The following is a 25167-nucleotide window of genomic DNA, read 5'->3' on the forward strand; positions in this document are numbered from 1 at the left end:
AACAGCCTCAGCAAGCTAACAATCATGCCAGATTGTGCAGTCCTCATTTACCTGTTCTACTGTTTGTACCTAAAGTTTTCCTAAAGAATTCCCCTCATAGTTAACAGTCAGCATTCATGTACTCTAAAACTACTAACTCTATTGTGCTGCATGAGCACAATCAATCAACAGCATCTATTAGATGCCTACTACATGCCACATACTGTTAGGAGTTGGAGATACAATGCAATGAGAAGACACTGTGAAGGAAAGGTAACTGCAAAAGAAATGAAAGGGGAAATGTAATTACAAGAACTTGGAAGAAGATATCCAAAGACCCTCAATCCCCCAGGTGTTGGCATGAGCAAAGCATTCCAAGCAGCCAACAAGCAATATGGCCAGGGAGTTTTTGGTTTAGAAAATGTCTAAGGGACAAAGACATTCCATCCTAAGAGGGTAGATGACATGTATATGTATACTGGCTTCCTGACATAGGAACTGAGCAGTGAGGGGAAGGAAGAATAACTTTAGAAACTGCACTAGTTTGAGTTTAACTGCCAAATACAATTAATTATATATTCAACTATCTGTGTGACCTTGGACAAGTTACTTCTCTCCCTGGGTCTCAGTTTCCTCATCTATAAAATGACAGGGTTCACCTCGAAAGCCTCAAGGTCCCTATCACCTATGATCTGTGTCCATTTCACTACTACAAAGGATGCAAACAATTAGAAGGAGAGAAAACAGCTTTATGGACATCAGAAAAGGCTAAAGGTTATACTAGTCATTAAATTACATACATTTTCCTGCCTAAGAACTTTGGAAAGTCCCAAAAGTATTTAGAAAAATGCAATGCATAGTTTAACATCTGAAAGTCAGGTATGGGTAATGAAATCAAACAAATGAAAAGACAGCTTTATAGGAAGATAAAGACTTTTCTATATGAACATTTGTTGGGAGGAGGATATTCAGGAAAGAAGTAATATCTATTTTAGAAGGAATTTGGTTCTATTTAGAAAAACTGTATCCAAAACTGAATAAAATGTGAAAAACACTGAGAACTCAATTTCAAGATAAGGAATTTCTGCCTGTAATCATAAAATTAATCATTCTAAAAGAATAAGTAAATAGAAGGCTACTTCTGCCTGATGACATCTGAACGATAAAACGAGCAGTTCCTATGACTGGGTGCTTATTTCTGATGACTGTGTTTAGATGTGTTTGAAGATTTAGTCCTGGAAGCACACTATTTTCTTGTAGTTTTAAAATATTAATATAGGTGCTGCTTTCATAAAGTTTAGGAATCAGAAGAAACTTTATAATCTAGAGCCCATCATAGTGACTAGCACACAGAAGAAACTTAATAAATATTTGCTGATAAGATTGTAATTTTCCAGATAAGAAAACTGAAGCCCAAGGGATAGCATAGTCACTAGTGACACTGGTCTAAGCTCTAGCTCAGGTTTTCTGATTTCCAAGTCACTGGCTTTTTACTTTTGATCACACTGCCTCTCAAAGATACCCACAAATATGGCAGTATGAGAGAGATTTTCTGTAGACTTTTTATTTCTTTTGGGAAGTAGAGGACACTGGAGAAGGTGACTTGATAGAGGAAGGAAATCAAGAAAGTAAAGGCTTACTACATACATATCTAATTCTAAGATGCACCACAGTTAAACTCGTTTACTATCTTATACTCTTCCTAAAGAGTTTCAGTTCAACAGGTACTCCCCCCAACATATGCCCTAATGGGAGCATGTCCATTTCAACCCCTTCCTCCCATGTGTCACTCCACTATGGTCTCTAACAATGTTACAGACGAATCATATTAACATAGAATTCAATTATCTTGAAATCCTATGAGGGAGGAGGATTTGTTTCTGGCCTTGGTATCTGATAAACCACAAAACACTGAAAACAAATCTCTAAAGAGTCTGAACAAGTGGCAGACAACATGACCTTTAATAAAGGTCTCAAGTCAAAAGAATACCAGCTCTCAAAGCGTAGTACTTACTACTCAGTACAGTAAATATACTTTCCCACTCTTATTAACTGCCTCTTTCTAAATTATTGAAGTTTTAAAATAACAACTGCTTAAGAACTATCAATTAATCTTAAAAATCCCTAATACATAGTATACTTGTTGGTAATGATGGATAGGAGGATGTTAAATGAGAAGCAGCTTTTATTTTCTAAACATTTTCAAGGGGATGCAGAACATAAGAAGTATATTTTACAGCATTTGCTACTAGGAACATCTTAAAAACCTCCTACTGAGGAAAAACTAACTGAAATTTTTAAAATGTTCTTAGGAATAAAAGCTATAAAACTTGTTTCTTAGTTTCTTTATCTACCTGAAGACAGTTAAGAAACTTTTGCCTTCTTATAAAACACATTTGTCAGGTGTAGATAGCCTGAGGCCAATTCCTCTGACGTATAGTGAAACAGAAGGATAGTTTTGAAAACCAAATTTCATTTCTTACTTCTATTCAAGCAAAAGTGGAAATGACAACTTTGCCTTTAATATGTTCCAAGTTTAGAACATTCAGCCATTTCTTAAAAGATGGACAAAACTGGGGTAGAGGCAGGAGCACGGTGGGAGCAGAAAACTCTCAAAAGGAAAAACTGCTGATGCTCATTCAGTCTTTTGGTGGCAATACCAATTCACAGAAAGATTTTAAAACACTGATACCATTAAAGAGCCCACAGAAAACTTGAAGGTAGATAAGATATAATTACATACTGTGAAAAAGAAAAACATTGCATTGATCTTTAAACTCAGAAATCAAAGAATGTCAAGAATACGGTGAAGTGATTACTATCAGAAAATCACTTCTACTTGAGCAAATTTTTTTTTGGGGGGGGGAGGCTAGGCAATGGGGTTAAGTGACTTGCCCAAGGTCACACAATTAGTGTGTCAAGTGTCTGAGATCACATTTGAACTCGGGTCCTCCGGACTCCAAGGCCTGAGCTCTATCCACTGCACCACCTAGCTGCCCACTTGAGCAAATTTTTTAAACTAAGACCAATACTAACTGAACAGATATAACATCAATAGATCTATTTCAGGGAAAATTAACACATGATCTTTGACATATAGTAAACATAACTTTAGAAGGCAAAACTTAACATTCTCTTTCCAAATGCTTTTTTAAAGTTCCTCAAAATAGACTAAACACAGAAAGTCAGATAGAGGAAAAAAATAGTTTTTGTCTTTTTTCAGAGAAATGTTCTAGTTTATTCCAATACATAAAAAGGGGATATATAAGTGACCATATTACTTTGGTAGAACATGTCTCTAAAGTACCTCAATTGTGATTGTAAGTTTATAAAAATGGGGAAAGATTACAGGAATATACATTAAACCACATCAATGAGCATTACTGAAAAAAAGTTGCAGCAGACAGGTACCAATCAAATAATCAATATGCAGGAAACAACTACATCATCCTGCTTTAAAAGTACAAACTAATACTACAATTTGATTTACTTTAAGAAATCCACTCGAACAATACTGACAGCTGTATTATAATCACATTTCCAGTCAGTTTATAAGACAAAATTTCATTTCTCTATATTTCTACTTCATTTCTGAAAAAGGGCCAGCAGTATTATTCCTCAAACAACTCACAGAAGTGTAATTCATAGAGAGAGGGGAAATGATGTTAATTTCACGTTATCATTCCCTTGGAGAATTGGCAGTTTAATTCAAACATGATCCTCTTTCTGATTAGTACAGCATATAATCCTAGTTTCAAGGAGGGAAAAGAAAGAGCGTGCAGGGAGAACATTAATAATATAAAAAATAATTAAAACTGGAGCGGATAATTTGCAAAAACTAGAATATACTCTATATTCTGTACAGTCTGTGTAGATTTTTAGAATCATTGTGTAATGTTCCATTTGAACAAAAACATAATTTTTAAAAATACTGTATTTCAAACTTTGTGGAAAATGTGACCAATATTCATAAAAGAATTTGTGAATGGCAACAATAAAACAAAATGCATAGTTTGTGTAAAAATTCATTTTAGTTATATTTAGGCCTCCTTAAAAAATCTGGCCACTACAATTATCTCAAACCACTAAAGCTTTAACACTTAAAAAGGCCAATTTCATGTTAATGAAATCACCATAAGTGTTTATGAATAATTAAAGTAGCTGTTATACTTTGTTATTTTAATGCTGTTTCCCCATATGAAAATATTTCAAAATAAACCAATCAAACTTGAAGTATATTCTCTTTAAGGAGAAAACATCAAAATGGGGAAAATATTACCCACAAAAGCCACAATGGCCACATGCACTTGCTTTTCAAATGCCACATATACACTGCCTCTCAGATTTCATTAACTAACTCAGCTCACTCTTCTATTGCTTGAGAAAACAATCAGAGCTCTAATCTAAGTACCTGAACTTGAATGCTCCAAAAGATCCATTTTATTTGGAATTGCCTTACTTTCATCATCATTTTCTAAGACACACACGACTGTCATTTAATTCATAATGCAGTTGGATAAAATGTTTGACCTGTACCTTTTATCATGCAACTATCTACTCCATCAAAACTTCTTAAAAAAAAAACACTTGAATTAAAATATACTTAAATCAACTAATGTGAGAGATGAAAGTAAGAAATAATAGGAAAAACTCTTTATCATAAAATGCTATGGTTATTATATGCTATTTAGTGTATTTATGTTGAATGATCACTAATTTTTCAGTCTTTCATATTACTTTTTTGTTCATAACTATCTTGAAAATGTTGCTTTTTTGTTACAAACACGACTAATTATAGAATAAGTGAGAAAGCACTGAATCAGTTTTATGGAAAGAATTTTCATAGAGTGATAGATAGGACCACAGCAATAAACATTGTTGTTATTGCCGTTGGGTCATTTCAGTCATGTCCAACTCTTCCTTACCCCATTTGGGTTTTTCCTGGCAGAGATACTGAATAGTTTTCCATTTCCTTCTCCAGCTCATTTTATAGATGAGGAACTGAAGCAAATACGGTTAAGTGACTTGCCCAGGGTCACACAGCTAATAATTCTAAGGGCTAGCTTTGAACTCATGAAGATGAGTCTTCTTGATTCTAAGCCCAGTGTGCCACCTAGCTGCCCTAATAATAGCTAGCTGCCCTTTATTAGAACAATAAACATTGGATCCCCTGAAACAAATGGAATGGAAAAGATCACTTATATAGGAACCAAACCATATGATTAAAGTTGCCAAAACTGACTCTTAGGAGGCAGTACAATTTCCAGCTAACACAAACCTAGAGCAACCACTTGACAAAAACTCTAATTTGCCAAAAGTTAAGTATTCAGGACTATAAATATGGCACGTAAAACTTAATAAACTTTGAAATAAAGAATGATAACTTGACTAGGAATTAGAACACAGAAAAATTCTAATTTTTTAAAATTCTCTCGTCAATCTGTAATTTGGCCACAGACTTAAGTTTGAGGGTAGAACAACAAAACAATTTGTTTTTAGCTTGTAAGCCTCAATGGTATTGCTTGCATTCTGATCTGTCTGAACTAAATTTCCTCATCTATTAAATGAAGCAATTTGGAGTAGGTGGCTTGAGTTCCCTTATAGTTTTATGATCTTATGACAGTGTGGTCTTATGTTACTTTCAGTGACTATATTCAATAGTGATATAAATCCCAATAAGTTCATCTGCGCAAAAGTTATGGAACATCTGTTTGACTTGCAATTTTCAAATATCTATGACTAGCTTGTTCAGTTAGTTATAACATGGTACCAACGAAAGCAATGGTATAGGTCTGAATCTTAGATAATCAAATTTGTTTTACAGTGTTTCATGATCACAGACTGTAATACTTGGTCAGTTGTCTCATAAATGTGTGCAACTGGTTATGAGGGAGAAAAGCTAAAAGTTCACAGATAATGCCATCAACAACTCATTCATGCTAATGGAAAAAACAACTGAAACTGCATGAACTGGTAGCATCACCTCTCTATATAAAGAGTAGCACATTATTATTATTACCATATGTTTCGAAATTACTTAGTTCTTGGGATTAAGAAACAATCTGGACAAAATGAAGGCAACCATGGGAAAATTACAATGCTCTCCAACTTTAAAGAAATTAGTCAGCGTATAAAGGAAAATCAGGCAATGTGTTAGGATTTTAACAAAAACGATTAATTTAATCCTAGCACTGAAATAATTCTTCTAACCTGTGCTCTTACACAACTTTTAGCACCACGATCACTATGAAGCTTAAAAATGTGGGAAGAAACAGGGAAGAGGGGAAGTTGCATACTCTAAGGGTTGATTTAAAATTTTCCACTTTTACTAGAAATTATATTCAAGGACAAGGAATCAGAACTAATTTGTATATTTATTTTACAGTCATCAAGAGAAGTCTTTTTCTACTTCTTACTTTCAAACCATTGGGCCTGAAGTTCAAAGAAACTGCTTTAAGGAATTATTTGAGAAGAACACAGTACCAAACAAAGCTTCTCCCATCGCCTCCCTGAATCTGGCCACAACACTAGATTTGCTTTTACTGCTGTAACATACTTTCATTCAGTAGACCATTTGAAAGAATTGACTTATTCAGGCTCAACGACATTTGGGCCAAATGGGAGAATACTTCAAAAAGTTCAGTGAAATGATCCCAACTAACCAACTAATCAATTAAAACTGGTAAGTAAAGTACTTTGAACCTTTACTTCAGTTGACTATCCATAAAGACAGAGGAGAAAAATGTGCATTTGCAAGCATGTTTTCTGACATTTAATTTTACCTCGCTGATGAAAATATTCACAGTCAAACTCAAGAAAAACTTTTTTTATGTTTTACCATAATCAAACTAAGCAACATAATCCATACCTTCTAATGCCCTTGAAAAAACCAGTATTATCATCTATTAGGGATGAAAATAGTAAAAGGGCAAAGGAAGAGGAAAGGAGACGGGTAGCATAGACATGAGAATTAAATTGTTTGTCTAAGGTTCGAAGAAAGGGAAAAAAGAACAGATGTAAGCAAAAAAAATAAAAATAGTTAACAGGTTGAAAATAGAAGGAGAGATGAGAAAAACTATCTGGCATGATCAGTCGATGTTTTACTCTGCAGATACGGAAAAGAAAAAAACTACTGAAATGTTCAGAGGGGTAAAAAATAAAAAGAAGCACTCACAGTCTGACCTTAAAGTATAGAAAAAATCAGTGTACTTTCTTCAAATTAGAGTAGATACGACACACATGTAGTGCAGTTACTAAAATGACTATACAGCAAAACAAAAGTCAAATGTTTATTTAACACCTGTAAAGCATGCAGTTAGCTTTCTTCACAGTTCCTATTAATAATGAAGGGTTACTTACTCAGATCCAGGACATCATCTGTTTTTATCAGGTCCTCTTCTCTTGTCAGTGGTAACTGGGTCTCAGGTTCATCTCGAAGTTGTAGTGACAGAGAGCGGTACATGAAGAAAACTCGAATTGCCTACCAAAACATGTAAACAGTAAACCTGTTGTGTCGTTCATTTAAAACTCCATATAAAAATCATGCAGGAAGACCTCAATGTTACAGCAACTTGATAAAACACAAACACACACACACACACACACACACACACACACACACACACACACACACACACCCCTATCTCTTTTAGCCTCACTCTTCTGGCATAGGCTATACCTGGATAACCAGGGTTTCCATGACAAGAAGAAATAATCAATCAATTAAGCACCCAATACGAACCAGGCCCTATTCTAGACATGGATGCAAAGTGAATCCACTCTCAACTGTATTTTTAAAAATATATTTTATTTTTGGAATGAACAAAATTCAAATTTCCTTTCCCCTCTCCCAGCCATTGGAAAAAACAAAAACAAAAAAACCTTGTTAACAAATATGCATAGTCTTATAACAGCACTTTTTGTGATAGCAAAGCATTAGAAACAGAGTAGATACACATCAACTGGGAAATGACTAAACAAATTATAGCTCCTGAATACGTGAATTGTAGCACATGGAATATTAATGTGGTATAAGAAATTATTTATGTGGGGGCAGAGCCAAGATGGCAGAGTAAAAGCAGGGACTTGAACTCTCCTCCAAACCCCTCCAAATACCTGTTAAAAAAAAAATGACTCTAAACAAATTCTAGAGCAGCAGAACCCAAAAAAAGATAGAATGAAACAAATTTCCATTCTAAGACAATCTGAATGGTCAATGGGAAAGATCTGTTGCACTAGGCTGAGAGAGGAGCACAGTCCAGTGCAGACCACACCAGCATAGAATGGGCCCCAGCAAACCCAGAGCAGGCCTCAGGAGACTGAATCACTGGCAACTGTGGTGGTTTCCAGACATCTCAATTCACAAACGCCAAAGACAATTTAGAAGGTCAGCAGGAAAGGTCTGTCGGACGTGGATAAGAAAGAAACGCAGTTCAACGCTGGCCTCAGTGCAGCACCAGGGCAGCGGTGGCAGAGATAGCAGTAGTGGTGGCAGCAACGGCAGAGGCTGCTTCCAGAGCTCTCAGACCACAAACGGTAAGGGATCAAACAAATAGTCAGAAGGAGATTACAGGGATCTCTTTGCTGGTACTGAGGCAGGATTCTGTCGCTGCCTCATACTTGGATCTGGGTCACAGTCCTGGGTAGCAGTCTCGGGGCGAGAAGGAGCATTGGCATAGCAGAGCTTGCAGCAGCAGTGGAAAAGGAACCTTCCTCACAGTTCCAGGGCAGAAAAGAGTACGTGCGGTTGCTCACTGACCACAGCACAGGCCAAGAGAGGATTAAACACCTATCCTTAGATCACACCACCTTGGAAGAACTGAAAACTTACAGGTCCCTAGAAGTATCTCTGAAAACAGCTGCACAAAACCCCTGAAGTTTGGAACAGTACACCCTCCACACTGAAAGCAGAGCCCTACCTTAACAAAGAGTTAAAAAGTCAAGTAATTGGCTGGGAAATTGAACAAACAGTGGAAAAAACTCAGACTATAGAATCTTACTTTGGTGACAAGGAAGATCAAAACATATGATCAGAAGAAGACAACAAAGTCAAAGCTTCTACATCCAAAGCCTCCAAGAAAAATATGAATTGGTCTCAGGCCATGGAAGGGCTCAAAAAGGATTTGCAAAATCAAGTAAGAGAAGTAGACGAAAATTTGGGAAGAGAAATTAGAATGATGCAAGAAAATCTTGAAAAACAAGTCAACAGATTGCTAAAGGAAACCCAAAAAAATACTGAAGAAAATAACACCTTAAAAAATACACTAGACTAAATGGCAAAAGAGGTCCAAAAAACCAATGAAGAGAAGAACGCCTTAAAAAGCAGAATTGGACAAATGGAAAAGCAGGACCAAAAGCTCACTGAGGAAAATAATTCCTTAAAAATTAGAATGGAGCAAATGGAAGCTAATGACTCTATAAGAAATCAAGAAATTATAAAATAAAACCAAAAAAAATGTAAAAATAGAAGACAATGTACAATATCTCATTGCAGAAACAACTGACTTGGAAAATAGGTTCAGGAGAGATAATTTAAAAATTATTTGACTATCTGAAAGCCATGATCAAAAAAAGAGCCTAGACATCATCTTTTAAGAAATAATGAAGGAAAACTTTCCTGAGATTCAAAGACCAGAGGGTAAAATAGAAATTGAAAGAATCCACCAATCACCTCCTGAAAGGGATCCCAAAAGGAAAACTCCCAGGAATACTACAGCCAAATTCCAGAGTTCCCAGGTCAAAGAGAAAATATTGCAAGCAGCCAGACAGAAATAATTCAAGTATAGTGGAACCACAGTCAAGATAACATCAGATTTAGCAGCTTTTACATTAAAGGATCGGAGGGCTTGGAATATGATATCTGGAGGGCAAAGGAGCTAGGATTAAAACCAAGAATCATCTACCTAGCAAAACTGAGTGTAATCAATGAGGGTGAAAAATTGACATTCAATGATGCAGAAGAATTTAATACAATCTCGAGAAGTCAGAGCTAAACAGGAAAATTGACTTTCAAATACAAGACTCAAGAGAAGCATGCAAAGGTAAACAGGAAAGAGAAATCATAAAGGACTTAATAAAGTTGAACTGTTTACATTTCTACATAGAAAAATGATATCTATAAGTCATGAGACCATTTTCAGTATTAGGGTAGTTGGAGGGAATAGATATAGACAGAGGGTATAGGGTGAGTTGAATATGAAGGGATGATATCTAAAAAATAATATTAAGAAGTGAGAGAGGAATGTACTGGGAGAATGAGAAAGGGAAAGGTAAAATAGGGTAAATTCTCCCACATAAAAGAGGCAAGAAAAAACTTTTACGGTGGAGGGGAAGAGGTAGGAGGTGAGAGAGAAAGCGTGAACCTTACTCGCACTGGATTTGGCTTAAGGAAGGAATAACATATACACTCAACTGGGTATGGAAATCTATCTTACCCTACAGGAAAGTAGAGGGGAAGGAGATAAGGGGGGGTAATAAAAGGGAGGACAGATAGGGGGAGGGGTAATCAGAAGCAAACACTTTTGAGGAGGGACAGGGTCAAAGGAGAGAACAGAATAAATGGGGGGTGGGATAGGATAGAGGGAAATATATTTAGTCTTTCACAACATGAATATTATGGAAGTGTTTTGCATGACTACACATGTATAACCTATATCGAATTGCTTGCTTTCTCAATAAGGATGGGTAGGGAGGAAGGAAGGGAGAAAATTTGGAACTCAAAGTTTTAAAAATGAATATTAAAAATTGTTTTTACATGCAACTGGGAAATAAAATACACAGGCAATGGGGTATAGAAATCTATCTTACCCTACAGGAAAATAGAAAGGGAAGGGGATGGGCGGGTGATAGAAGGGAGGACAGATTGAGGGAAGGGGTAATCAGAATGCATGCCATTATGGGGTAGGGGGAGGGGAGAGATGGAGAGAAAATTTGGAACTCAAAATCTTGTGGAAGTGAATCTTGAAAACTAAAATAAATAAATTGAAATATGGGGAAAAAGAAATGATATATGTGATGAATACAGAGAAGCAGGGAAAGTTCTACATGAACTGATGCAGAGTGAAGTGAGCAGAGCCAAGAAAACAACATATATAATTACAACAATGTAAACTGAAAGAACAATAAAATAGGTTGAGTAAATGTGTCAAAATTATAAAGATCAAGCAGGACGCAAATGAAAAAATATGAAAAGATACCCCTAACCAATCCCTTCTTTGTGGAAGTGGGAAGTCCACAGGTATTACACATTGCACATGTTTTTAGACTTTTTCAATGTATTGATTATTTCTGCTTATTTTTTTCCTCTTTGAAAAATACTATTTGTTATGTGGAATGGCTCTCTGAGAGAAGGAGGAATACTTGGGAAAACTATGAAGAAGTTAGAAAATGAAGACACCAATAAAAAACTAAAATACATATATATACACATACATACATATATGTTCTCAACCAAAACAAATTCCTGAATTAGTTATATCTAAAAATAGATTCTGCAACTTGAGTCCATCTCTGCTTACTTTCAATTGCCCAGAGTTAAAACATGGTAATAATGAAGTATGAGAAAGTGAGGATAAAAAAAATTTAATTATTTAGGCACGATGTTTAACTTTCTTCCTAATAACTTTGCCTTTGGGATGCTGAATGATTTAAATCTACTCTTCTTTCTATTCTTTGGCTGACTCTCCAGTAGAGTATTAAAATAGCCAAGGAGAATCACAAAATTTGCAGTTGGAAAGGAACTCAGCAGCTATCTAGTTTAACCTATAACTGAAAGGAATCCCCCTCATAACATATCTGATGAGCAGTCATTCAGCCTCAGGAAGGAAGACAGTAAGATCAGAGGAAAAGCAGCAAGTGATCAGCTATCCACAATGAAGAGAAGCAGAAAACGAGAGTTGACTATGTATAAAATAATTAATTTTCATACAGGCCAAAGGTTTTTGAGGCTCCTCTTGCTATCATCACCCTCCACCCCCAATTATACCTTTGATTGTACCTTTATTGCCAACAAAAATTTTCAGTGAAGGAAAAAGTCATTTAAGTTCTTTTAACATCAGTGAAGCTGTATTTTTACTTCCTTAAAAAAAGTACTGCTCAGAAAGAAATTTCTCTCTTTTCATATGAAGAAGAAGAAATCCATTTTTTCCAAACATACATCAGAGTTCCTAGCAGTTAATGGTCACCTAGTGTTATTGGCCACAGTTAATGTGTTCATGCGGATAATGTCTTTTCAAATACTAAAAATCAGTGGGCTCACCAATCCCATTTTGCTCCTATTCCCACATAAGAAGTTTATCAAGAATAAGAATATCGACCTCAGATACTTGATACTTACTAGCTGAGTGACCCTGCGCAAGTGACTTCAACCCCATTGCCTCACCAAAAAAAAGAATAAGAATATGAGGGTATTGTAACCCATTTCACTATACTTCTGTGGTAAAAGATTCTGAAGTTCAAACTAATAGCACCACAACTGTGGTCAACTGTATGGTCTCATCTCTAAAATGAGAGATTTGGTCAATTGGACTTCAAAATCTCTTCTAGTTCTAACATCATAAATTATAAAAGTTCTCATTTAAATATCGATATAACTTTTTTCATAACTCTTGCTATGAGGTAGATAGCACAAATATTATTGCCTCTAATTCACAGGTGAAACTGAGGCTTGAGGAAGTTAAATGGCTTGCGTACAGACACACAGTTAGGAAATACGGGACCAGGACTTGAAATCAAATCATTTGATTCCAAGTCCAATTTTATTTTTACTATACTATGCTAAAAGGAGAGACAGGAAAGTATTCTTCCCCAAAAATCATTATTTTTGTTAGCAGAAAGACGAACTTCCATTGGTTAATATCCTAAGTGAGCATCAAGGAGTTTAAACAGGTCAAGTTTGTGCTTTGAGCTCTTCTAAGGAAGAGCTTAAGTAATGCTATTACTTTTATTTTTTTTAAAGAAGTTTAAAATGTCTGCATCTACATAAAGATGTGTAAGAAATGGAGAAAATAACATAATCTCATCAAATGATTGCCACTTAACCAAAGGTTCTAGTTAAACTCATACATTTATGCTAGATAAAAACTGATCCTGACAGAGCTGCCCCTAGTATGCTACAGAGTACAAGATGTGGGTGGCCACTGACAAGTTGTTTCAGTTTAAGAATTCAAAAGAAAAGTTCTGCCCATATATGTAATGGAGGAAAAACTATCAAATTTTCAAAAAGCAGAAGCCTCATTTTCAAGTCAACAGCACAATACTCCAGAAGTATAAAAGGACATACTTAAGTGAAGAAAAATTAATCAAGAACCTGGCCTGGACATGTGAAAATAGAATCCTGTATGTCTTAATACAAACCATTTCTTTAAAAAGTGAAACCTCAAAATGCAAAACGTGTGCTGAAATTGGCTCAAAATGCAGGTCTTTTTGGTAAAACATCTGGTTTCACTATGAACAACAAATGGGAAATATTTCCAGGAATATTTAAAAAAAAATAAAATCTCCCATTACATTTGCTGTTTCCTATGCAAACCCATAAAAAAAAGTATCAAGCTTAAGGATACCAGGCACTATGAATATTAAAAAGCATATATATGAGAAGAGCAGGCTGCTACATTTCTGAGGAAGCAGGACTAACCAACGCTGATCAAACTCTGCATGTGCAACAATATATACTACCAACATGTGCCTCTGAAGCTTGTCTATGCACCCAGCTGTTCCCTCATGGTGGCTGAAGGCAAGTTCTTTTGTCATTTCACCTTGAACTCATCAAAAAAAAAAAAAAAAAAGAGAGAGAGAGAAAGTCCTGATACAAGATTTATCTTTTTAGCCTATTTATTTTTAAATTTTAATATTTTTCCCAATTACATGTAAAAACAATTTTCACCTTCATTTTTTATAATTTTGAGTTCCAAATTTCTCCAACCCTCTTTCCTGTCTCCCATTATTGAGAAGGCAAGAAATTTGTGCAGTCACGTAAAACATATTTCCATATTAGCCATGTTGTGAGAGGAAATACACACCAAAAAAAAAAAAAAAAAAGAAAAAAGTTAAATAAGAGCATGGTATGATCTACTTTTAGATTCCATCAGTTCTTTCTCTGGAGGTGATTTTTTCATCATAGATCCTTCAGAATTGTATCGGATCTTTGTATTGCTGGGAAGACCTATACTTGTAGCAGCTCTTTTTGTGGAGTCAAAGAATTGGAAATTGAGGAGATGCCTGTCGATTGGGGAACTGAACAAGTTGTGATACATGATTGTGACAGAATACTACTGAAATTATGAGCAGGATGCTGTCAGAAAAACCTGAAAAGACTTACATCATGCAAAGTGAAGTGAGCAAAACCAGGAGAAATGTTGTACATAGTAACAACAATACTGTAAAATGATCAGTTGTAGGTGACTCAGTTATCTATATATTTGAGAGATGAGGTCTATATCAGAAAAACTTGCTATCAAAAATTTTCTCCCTATTTTCAGCTTTCCTTTGATCTTGGCTGCATATGTTTTTATTTGTGCAAAACCTTTTCAATTTAATGTAATCAAAATGATCTATTTTACATTCTGTACTGCTCTCTATCTCATTTGATAATAAATTCTTTCCTTTCTATAAGTCTGACAGGTAAATTATTCCATGCTCCCCTAATTTGCTTACAGCATTCCTTTATGTCTAAATTATGGACCCATTTTGACCTTACCTCAGTATGCATTGTGAGATGTTGGTCCATACCGAGTTTCTGCCAAACTGCTTTCCAGTTTTCCCAGCAATTTTTATCAGAGTTCTTGTCCCAAAAGCTTGGATCTTTGGGTTTATCAAACACTAGATTACTATGGTCATTTCCTACTATGTATTGTGTACCTAATCTATTCCACTGATGCACTGTTCTATTGCTTAGCCAGTACATGATTGTTTTAATGATTATTGCTTTGCAATGCAGTTTGAGATCTGATATGCCTAGGCCACCTTCCTTCACATTTTTTTTTCATTAATTCCCTTGATATTCTTGACCTTTTGTTCTTCCAGAATAATTTTGTCATTACTCCTTCTATCTCTAAAATAATTTTTGGTAGTTTGGTGTGCCACTGACTTAGTATATTAATTTAGGTAGAATTATCATTTTTACTATTTTGTCTTGGCCTACCCATGAGCTATTAATATTGTTCCAATTGTTTAATCTGACTTTATTTATGTGAAATGTATTTTGTAATTGTGTTCATATAGTTCCTGGGTTTGTCTTGGCAGGCAGTTTCCCAAATATTTTATATTGTCTACAGTTACTTTAAATGGAATTTCTCTATCTATTAATGCTGAGATTTGTTGGTAGCATATAGAAATGCTGATGTTTTATGTGGATTTATTTTAAATCCTGCAACTTTGCTAAAATTATTAATTATTTCAACCAGCTTTTTAGTTGATTCTCTAGGATTCTCCAGGTATACCATCATATCATTTGCAAAGAGTGATGGTTTTGTTTTCTCATTCCCTATTTTTTCAATTTCTTTTTCTTTTATTGCTATAGATAGCATTTCTAATACATTGAATAACAGTGGTAAAAATGGGCATCCTTGCTACCCCTTGATCTTACTGGGAAGGATTCTACCTTAGTCCCATTACAGATAATACTTTCTGTTGGCTTTAGATAAACACTATTTAACATTTTAAGGAAAGCTCCATTTATTCCTAGACTTTCTAGACTTTTTAATAGGAATGAGTGTTGTATTTTGTCAAAGGTTTTTCTGAATCTGTTGAGATAATCACATTATTTTTCCTGGTTTTCTATTGATACGGTCAATTATGTTGATAGTTTTTATAATATTGAACCAGACCTCCACTCCTGATATAAATCCTACCTGGTCATAGTGTCTGATCTTTGTGATATATTGCTATAATCTCCTTGCTAGTATTTTATTTAAAATTTTTGGATCAATATTCATTAGGGAAAGAAATAGTTTTCCTTCTCTGCTTTGGCTCTTCCTGGTTTAGGTATCAGCACCATATTTGTGTCATAAAAAGAATTTGGTAGGACTCCTTCTTTGCCTATTTTTCCAAGTAGTCTATATAGAATTAATTGTTCCTTAAATGTCTTGTAGAATTCATTTGTGAATCCATCTGACTCTGGGGATTTTTTTTTTTTTTAGTGAGCTCATTGATGGCTTGTCCAATTTCTTTTTCTAAAATGGGGTTATTTAAGTGTTCTACTTCCTCTTCTGTTAATTTGGGCAACTTATATTTTTGTAAATATTCTTTCATTTCACTTGTCAGATTTATTGGCATATAAGTGGGCAAAATAGTCCCTTATAATTGCTGTAATTTCCTCTTCATTGGTGGTGAATTCATCCTGTTCATTTTTGATACTGGTAATTTTATTTTCTTTTTCCTGTAAAATTAACCAATGGTTTATCTATTTCATTGGAATTTTTCTTCATAAACCAGCTCCTAACTTTATTTATTAGTTCAATGATTCTCTTACTTCAAATTTCATTAATCTCTCCTTTGATTTTTCAGGCTTCCAATTTGCTATTTAATTAGGGATTCTGATATAAGATTTATACACATTTATCTCTTTATTCTCCAACCTTGGGCAGAAAAAAAAATATTCAAGGCCTGAGAAACCATGATATTCTTGATTCATTTCTATTCCAACAAAAATGACAGGATACCAACTAGCCAGGTAACTTCTAAAATGCTGGTCAGCACCTTGCATTCTTAGAGATTTGCCTAGAGTGCTGAGTTTAAGTCATTTGCCCAGGGTTACACAGTCAGTACGTGGTAGAGGTAGGACTTGTATTCAAGTCTTCCTCACCCGTAAGAGCAGCTCTCTACTACTCCATTCTGCCTCATTTCTAACACAAAAAGACAAATTCAACAAAATTACTAAATATAAAGAAAATTCTTATAGACTCAAAAACTTACATGCATTATTATGTAAAATCCCTACAGAATCAAATATTTAGATGGATTACTAACAAGAGTTAGTTCTGGAAGGAGTTAAGACCCAAATAAATTTCTAATTTGGAAATTTAAGAACTTCAAATTTTCCAAGTTTAATGATTTTCAAATGTCTTGAGAAGTGATTCTGGTTTGTGTATGGTTACTACTGTAGTCATGAAGAGAACCACTTGAAAAATATGCCTAACTTCTGAACATATCAATTTTAATGTGTATTATTTCTGAAAATATGATGAAGACTCCACTTATTAGAAAGTTTAGTTTGGGATGACTGAGGACCTCAGTCTAAATACAGAAAATCTACTTTCAAAATCATTGTTAAATTAGTGCCTCCCCCACAATCTCCTGCCACCCCTCCCCCCAAAAAAAGGAAACCTTCAATTTCTTCATGGCTATGATAAAGAAAAATAGACTGGAGTTTTCTCTATGAATGAAGACAAAAAAACACGGAAAAAGTAAAAACATGTTAAATAAAGATATCATTTATAATCTTACTTTTAAGAATACCAGGGAAAGGTGGATAATGTATTTTAAGATTTGCTTGGCTAAGGAAAATGTCAAATGCTAGAAGGGCTTTGGGAAAACATGCAAATTAATGCATTTCTGGTGGAGTTGTGAACTCATCTAGCCATTATGAAAAGCAATTTGGAATAACCCCCCAATGTCACTAAACTGTGCATATCCTTTGATTACTACTAGGTCTACACATCAATGGGATAAAAGAAAGAAGAAAAAGATTTATTTCTATAAAAAATATTTGTATGAACTCTTTTTGTGATGGTCACGAACTGGAAAATAAGGAGTTTTGTAGTTGTTGTTCAGTTGTTTCAATTGTGTTCAACTCTTTGTGATCCCATTTGGTGTTATCGTGGCAAAAATACTGGAGTGATTGGCCATTTTCTTCTCCAGCTCCTTTTACAGATGAGGAAACTGAGGCAAACAGGGTTAAGGGACTTGCCTAGGCTAACACCGTTAATACGTGTCTGAGGCCAGATTTGAACTCAGGAACTGGGTCAATAAGAAGGGTATCCATCAACTGAGGAATGATTGACCAGTTATGACATATGAACGTGACGGAACATACTATAAGAAAATGATGAAAGAGACAGTTTTAGAGAAACCTGGGAAGACTTTTATGAATTGATAAAGAGTGAAGTGAGCAGAATCAAGAAAACAATTTACAAAATAATGATTTATACAAAACTCTGAGGAGAAACAACTTTGAAAGACTTAAGACCTCTGAGAGATCAATGGAATGATCAACTCCAACTCTAACGGACTCACGATGAAACATGCTACCCACCTACTGACTGAGAGGTGATGTACTCAAGGTGCAGATTGAGACATTTTTTGGCAGGGCTAATGAAGGAATTTGTTTAGCTTGATTATAAGTATTTGTTACAAGGAATTTGTCTTTCTGTCTTTTTTTCAATGGGAGTGAAGGAAAGGTGAGAGAGAGAGATGAAAGATTTTTAACTAAATTTTTTTAATGTTAAAAAATTATTTTTATACCAAAAAGGAATGGAAGTATTACATATAAAATCCTATTCTTCCTTGCCTTCTTCAAGGTTAAATCTCAAATTACATTACTCAACATGTATTTGTATATAAGCATGATGTATTTATTAAGTGTCAACTGTGTGCTAGGCACAGTGGATACAAGAACAAGAAAAAAGAAAAAAACCCAATCCTTCCCCTCAAGGAGCTTTACATTTCATTGTTGGTCAGAGAGAAAAATTAAGAAGTTAGACAGCTCCAACCACTGTTTCTTTTCCATTTCTGAATCATAGTATCACAGACTTACAGTTGCTGGGGCCTCTTAAGGTCACCCAGTCCAACTTTTTTGTTTTATGGATAATGAAATTAAGAGCCTAAAGAGGTTAAGTAATATGCCCAAGGTCACTTCAGCAGTAGCAGAGCTGGAATATACATGTAGGTCTTCTGATTCGAAATCCATCACACTTTCCTCTCTCCCATGATGTTTTCCCAAACAGATTGCATAAGGAACACCTAAGATACGCTACCCAAAGTTTGGACAGAATGTGTTGTGAATAAGGATACAGCTCTAGTATCCAGTCTGAGCCTGGTAAAATGTCATTATCAAATATCAACAATAGCAACATTATTTTAAATAAAACACATCCTTTTAAAATACTTAACTCTGAAATCACCATTGGTGTTCTTACATTTAGTATCTAGCAGAAAAATGTTGAGAAAAAATTTGATTTTGTTGCTAGATGTAAAAAAATCCTAAACCTTATTAATAAATGCTTTTAAAACTCTCTTGACAACTTTTAGAATAGTTGACTTCCTAAAAGTTATAGCAATTCTACTGAGTAAATGAAACTAAACTTCAATAGCTCTTTGACAACCATCTGTAATATCCTTTGAATATAACCCCCCCCCCCCAATTCAAACACTAATAAACAAAATAAGTCCACAATCAAGCATGAAACATATATACTCCCTTTGGCCCTAATTCAAAGTATATTATTCCAAGGCATCCTGACATTTACAAGGAGATTTTAACTTACTAGGAATGTCTGCCATATTTTAAAAAGTCTTGGAAAAGTAAAAAGAATGAGGAATACTATGGAAACATTCCAATAATTTAAGCCATTGAAACAATAAAATGAAACTTTCCTAAACTAAGCTCATTAGCACTGTATTGATGACCAACTGTGAAAGTCTTAGCTACTCTGATCAAGACAACAATCCACAACAATTCCAAAGGACCCATGATGAAAAAAGCTATCCACTTCCAGAGAGAGAAATGATAAACTCTGAGTGCAGGATGAAGCTTACTTTTTTTTACTTTATTTTTCTGGCTTCTTTTTTGTAACATGGCTAATACATTTTGTATGACTTCATATGTACAACTGATGTCATATTTCTTGCCTTCTCAATAGGTAGGGGAAGAAGAGGAGGAAAGGAAAACTTTTGGAAATATGAAAACAAAAAAAGAATGTAAGATCCTTGAGGGCAGAGGCTATTTTTACCTTTCTTTGTATTCCCACTTAGCAGAGCAGCTGGCATATACACACTAAATATATGCTTGCTTACTTGAAAAAACAACAACAACAGCAAAAAACAGTTCATTAGCTTTGATCTTGCCTATCTCCTACTTCCTGACTTACTGCCTCTAGACACACAGAGCTCTCAAGGCTACATTTGTCCCTAGAATCACTTTGAGACCACTATTTTCTTTCCTGGGCCAATACTAACTTTATTAGCAGCCCTCTTTCTTACTGCCTGTGGGCTTCTGGTTGGCTTTTTGTACAATTCTGAGGTGGAATTTGGGTGCTAATCAAATAGAGACAGGTAGATAAGCTGCCCCACACCTACTCTAGAAAAAATTTTAAAATCATAACAGGTCAAATAATGATCAAGAAATCCAATGATAAACTACAGTAAATTACCTCTTCCACCTAAGAATTGCAAAAAAAGCCAGCCAGAAGCTCAAAGACAAATAAGAAAGAGGAGTTCCAATAAAGCAACTGTACGCCTAGGGAAATAAAAATGGTAATCTCAAAGAATGATTCTAGGGACCAATGAAGCTCAAAAGTCTCTTGTGTGCTGGAGACAACAAGTTCAGAGTACCAGTGTCATTAGAAACCTACAGCAAGGACCACGGAGGCCACCAGGAGCTGCAGCAATCAATGTTGGGCAGCAATGTTTAGAAGAGACATACCAGAACTCAAAGATCTCTAGCACCCTGTTGTGTGATATCATACAGGGCTCTAAAGATTCAATTCTCTGAGCCTCAAAGGGTCTAACCTTCAGGAGGTGGAGGTCAGTCACCACACAAATACAGATCACTGGCTAAGACCAAGCAGACCCAACCACCTCACTCAAAGTGCAGCAGAAAGGAAGCCTGGGCCTTGCACAAAGCCCCAGTTCAGGAACTAAGTCTGAAGTGGAAGGAAGAGATAATAAATGCCTGAGAAATTAACTAATTATTAAAATAATTGGCTACCCTGCAGTATATGCCTAGTAGCAGAATCTCTGACTCAAAGATTATGGACATTTTGGCCTCTCAATGTGCATAATTCCAAAGTGTTTTCTAAAATACTTGTACTAATTCACAGCCCCACTAATGCATTAGGGTGTTTTCTGCCTGGAACAAAAACAAACAAACAAAAAATCCTCCTACTACTATAAAGTATTATTGTTGATCCAGAGATGGCCAAAATCCAACCTAGGAATTGCTTCAAACTGAAAACAAGACTCAAAAGGAAGAAATATAGATACAAAAAAATGAAATACAGGCTAAGAATTGGAAGGAGAATATTTTAGAACAGAAAGTGGCAAACCTTACCCAAGTAATGAATTCCCTGACAATTAGAATAGATAAAACAGAAATCAATGGCTCTAAGATAGCAAGAAATATTAGAACAAAGGAGCACAGTAAAGATAAAAAGAATCCACCGAAGGAAACCCCAAAAGGAATAGTCCCAGAAATGTCATAGCCAAAATCCAGAGCTCCCACATCAAAGGAAAAAATATTGCAAGAATCCAGAAAGAAGCAGTTCAAATACCAAAGTCCAGCAGACAAGATTGATCCGGCAGCTTTTGCCATAGATAAAAGGAGAACTTGTAATACAATATTCCAAAAGACAAAAGATATGGGCTTATAATCAAGAACAACTTACCCTGCAAAGCTGAGTATAATCCTACATGAGAAAAAAAGTGGCTATTTAATACAAAAGACTTTTTTTTAAAAAAATTTGTTATCTTTTGTTTTCATAAAGCCTAAATGTCCCCCTTATCCCTCTAGTTCCCCTCACACATATAGCCATATCATATAACAAATTTTTTTTAAAAGGAGAAGAAAATAAGCAAAATCGATCAATTCAGAACAAAAAAAATCTGACAATATATATGTAATATTCCAGATCAACAAAGCTCTGACTTCTGCAAAGAAGTAGGAACAGTTGTCTTTGCTGGGACCAAGTTTGTTCTTCATAATTTTACAATATTTATCTTCAATTGTTTTGTGGTGTTGGTTCTTTCTTTTGTATATAGTTTCCTTGGCTCTGCTTACTTCACTTTCCATCAGTTCAAGTAAGTGTTTTTATGCTTCTCAGTATTCATATTTGTTCTTTCTTACAGCACAGTAATTCTACTACATTGATGTATTTCAATTTGTTTATCTATTCCTCAATGGACAGTCATCTATTTTGTTTCCAGTTCTTTGCTACTATAAAAAGTGTTGCTATAACATGAATATAGAGACTTTCTTTTTATCAATGACCTCTTGAAAAACTTTGAAAAGACTTTGGAATTCTGATCAATGCAATGAATGAGAAACTATGAGTCCAGAGAAAGTGACAATAAAAGTGACACCTTCCTCCTGCAAAAGAGGTGATGGACTTAAAACGCATAATGAGACATACATTTTGGGACATGATCAACACACAAATTTGTCTTGCTGGACTACATTTACTTGCATTGACAGTCTTTTTTTGGGTCCAATTTGGGAGATGGTGGGAAGGGGAAATAATAAATCTCTGAAAAAATTGACTAATTATAAAAAAACAATGGCCCCCTTGGGATATATGTCTAATGGTGGAATCACTAGGTCAAAGGTTATGGACATTTTCACCTCTTTATTTGCATAATTCCAAATTGTTTTCCAAAATGGTTGTACTAATTTACAGGCCTACCAACAATGCATTCATGTGCTTATCTTTCCATAATCTCTCCCACACTAACTACTCCCACTTTTTCTTATCTTTGCGAATTTGCTGGGTATCAGGTAAAATCTGAGCATTTTTTAAAATTGTATTTCTCTTGTTAATAGTGATTTGGAGCATTTTTTCACATACTGGTTAATAATTTGCAATTCTAGGGGGCAGTTAAGTGGCGCAGTGGATAGAGCACTGGCCCTAAAGTCAAGAGGACCTGAGTTCAAATCTGGCCTCAGACCAAACAGTTAACACTTACTAGCTGTGTGACCCTGGGCAAGTCACTTAACCCCAATTGCCTAAAATAATAATAATAATAATAATTTGCAATTCTTATTTTGAGAATTGTTCACATTCTTCAATCAATTTATCTGTAATAAGGGATTTTCAAGTATTTCTGAAAAAAAGACCACAGGTATTTTTCATGAAATACCTCCATCAGACGAGTGCTTGAGAAGAGCATACAAACACATAAGGAGGGGTGGGGAAAGTCTTCTCTGAACTAGACAAAAGATGGCTGAACAAAAACACACAGGGACATACATCAAGTATGTATGTGCACGGGTGTGTATATACACAGTTAAGTGCAGAAATTCATCAAACTCAATAGGGAAACAAATGAGGATAGAGAGAGGGGAAGTGAAGATGGAGGATAGTACCAGCAAAGAATAGTTGCAAAGAGAACCAACTTCCAGATGCTGAAAGGGGAAATTAAAAAGAAAAAAAAAAGTAAAGAACTGGAAGCCAAGGGAATGACTATTGATTGCGGAATGGCTAAACAAAATGTGGTGTATAAATGTAATGGAGTGTTATTTCACCATAAGAAATTATAAAAAAAGATAATTCCAAAGAATCCTGGGGAATAAGAATTGATGCAGTGAAGTGAACAAAAGGAGAACAATTTATACAATGACAATGCAAAAAAAACAAAAAACAAAAAACAACTCAACTCTGAAAGACTTAAGAACTCTGGTCAAAGTCTCTAATAGGCCTATGATGAAGCACTTAGCCACTACCTGACAGAGAGGTGATGGATTCAAAGAACAAAAAGACACATACATTTGTGAACCATAGTAACTGTGCGGATTTCTTTTGTTTGATTATATCTATTTGTTAACGGGGTTTTCCCCAATGTTTTTAATTAGGCAGGACAAGGACATAGAGAGGTTGAGCAATACTAATAAAAAAAAAAAAGGATCACTGCAACATTTTTTAAAATGTAAAGAAGAGAACAGGAGAAAGTTCAGAAGGAAGCAGAGATGAAGAGGAAAGTCTTAAAAGTAACACGCGGGGACGGTTAGGTGGTGCAGTGGATAGAACGCTAGCCCTAGAGTCAGGAAGATCTGCGTTCAAGTCTGGCCTCAGACATTAGACACTTACTAGCCGTGTGACCCTGGGCAAGTCACTTAACCCTAACTGCCTCGCAAAAGAAAAGAGAAAGAAGGGAAAGTAACATGTGGAAATTATTATACTTTTTTTTTTTTTTTTTAAGAGCAAGGGGTATGAAATGGAGACTAAGTTTCATACACTATCCTCTTTTTTGTGTTCTGTTGTATATATGGAAATGATATTGTTTTGGTGTTCAAGTTCAGAATAAAAAATAAAATTTTTAAAAATCACTTCTGCCTATCCACAACCAAAATTAACCTACTGTATTTCACTTAAGAGTCCTTCCTGCTGTGAGAACAGATTGTGACCTTTAAATACTTCATAGTTCCCCCAAATGGTGATATAAAGGAACTCCAAAGCTTAAGGTAATTCTCCAGGTACTTGATATAAGATCACTGCTAAGAATCAATAATGTACTGGACATTCTATTCTCAGAAAGAAAGCTGTGAGGATACAAAAGAAACAGAAAGTACAGACCTTTGAGGAACTTATAAATGACTACAACTCTCAAGTTGAGAGAACTGCTGATCTAATGGTGTACTTTAGAACACCACAGCAGGATACACTTAGATATTAGGTAACTCCAATGTCTGTTTTCCTGGATATCCAGAAAATGCCATCCTTTTCTCCTCCCCATGCCCTCCAACACGAGGGCTGCCTCTTCACTCCCCCATGGGTTCTGATACAAAAACCTATCCAACAAAAACAATCACTTCTTTTCACAAATAGTCAAACACACTGTGGTCATTTAGTACATGGCTGTGATAAAGATGAGCTATCAGACTCTTAAAGTTATGTTAATATGCTGCTTTTTAAACATTTACTGTATGTCAAACACTGTGCTATGTGGTTGAAATATAAAATCAATTCCCCTGGCTCACATTCTTATTAGGGAAAATACATAAAGAAGAGTTTCACTGCAGCACAAAGAGCAAAGCTGTATGGTCCTTAGGGTGCATCAGCAGATCAGATGATAATGCCAGGGGTCCTCCAGGGTACAGTAGCAGGACAAATGGAAAAGCCTTATAGGATGGAAGGTGCAGTGTCAAGGCAGACAATGTCCAATATCTTACCAGAAGGACTGTAGTAGTGTGGAAAGCTATGTCTGCTCTGGGTGGGCACACTGAAGGGGCCTGGCCCATGACCTCTGGGTAGGGAAAAGGAG

General features: G+C 35.3%; 1 protein-coding gene across 3 annotated transcripts in view; it reads right to left on the reverse strand.

The window, feature by feature from the left end:
- The window catches only part of CLEC16A (C-type lectin domain containing 16A), a 216451-nt gene that overhangs the window by 101436 nt on the left and 89848 nt on the right, over nt 1-25167 (reverse strand). For all 3 annotated transcript variants that reach the window (XM_027839220.1, XM_027839219.1, XM_027839217.1), the window contains exon 18: nt 7339-7459. In XM_027839220.1, coding sequence (XP_027695021.1) covers nt 7339-7459 — 121 coding nt within the window. The remainder of the gene's footprint in view (nt 1-7338; nt 7460-25167) is intronic.

The sequence above is a fragment of the Vombatus ursinus genome, unplaced genomic scaffold (genome assembly GCF_900497805.2).
Source record: "Vombatus ursinus unplaced genomic scaffold, bare-nosed wombat genome assembly UNPS02014832.1, whole genome shotgun sequence".
Lineage (NCBI taxonomy): Eukaryota > Metazoa > Chordata > Mammalia > Diprotodontia > Vombatidae > Vombatus > Vombatus ursinus.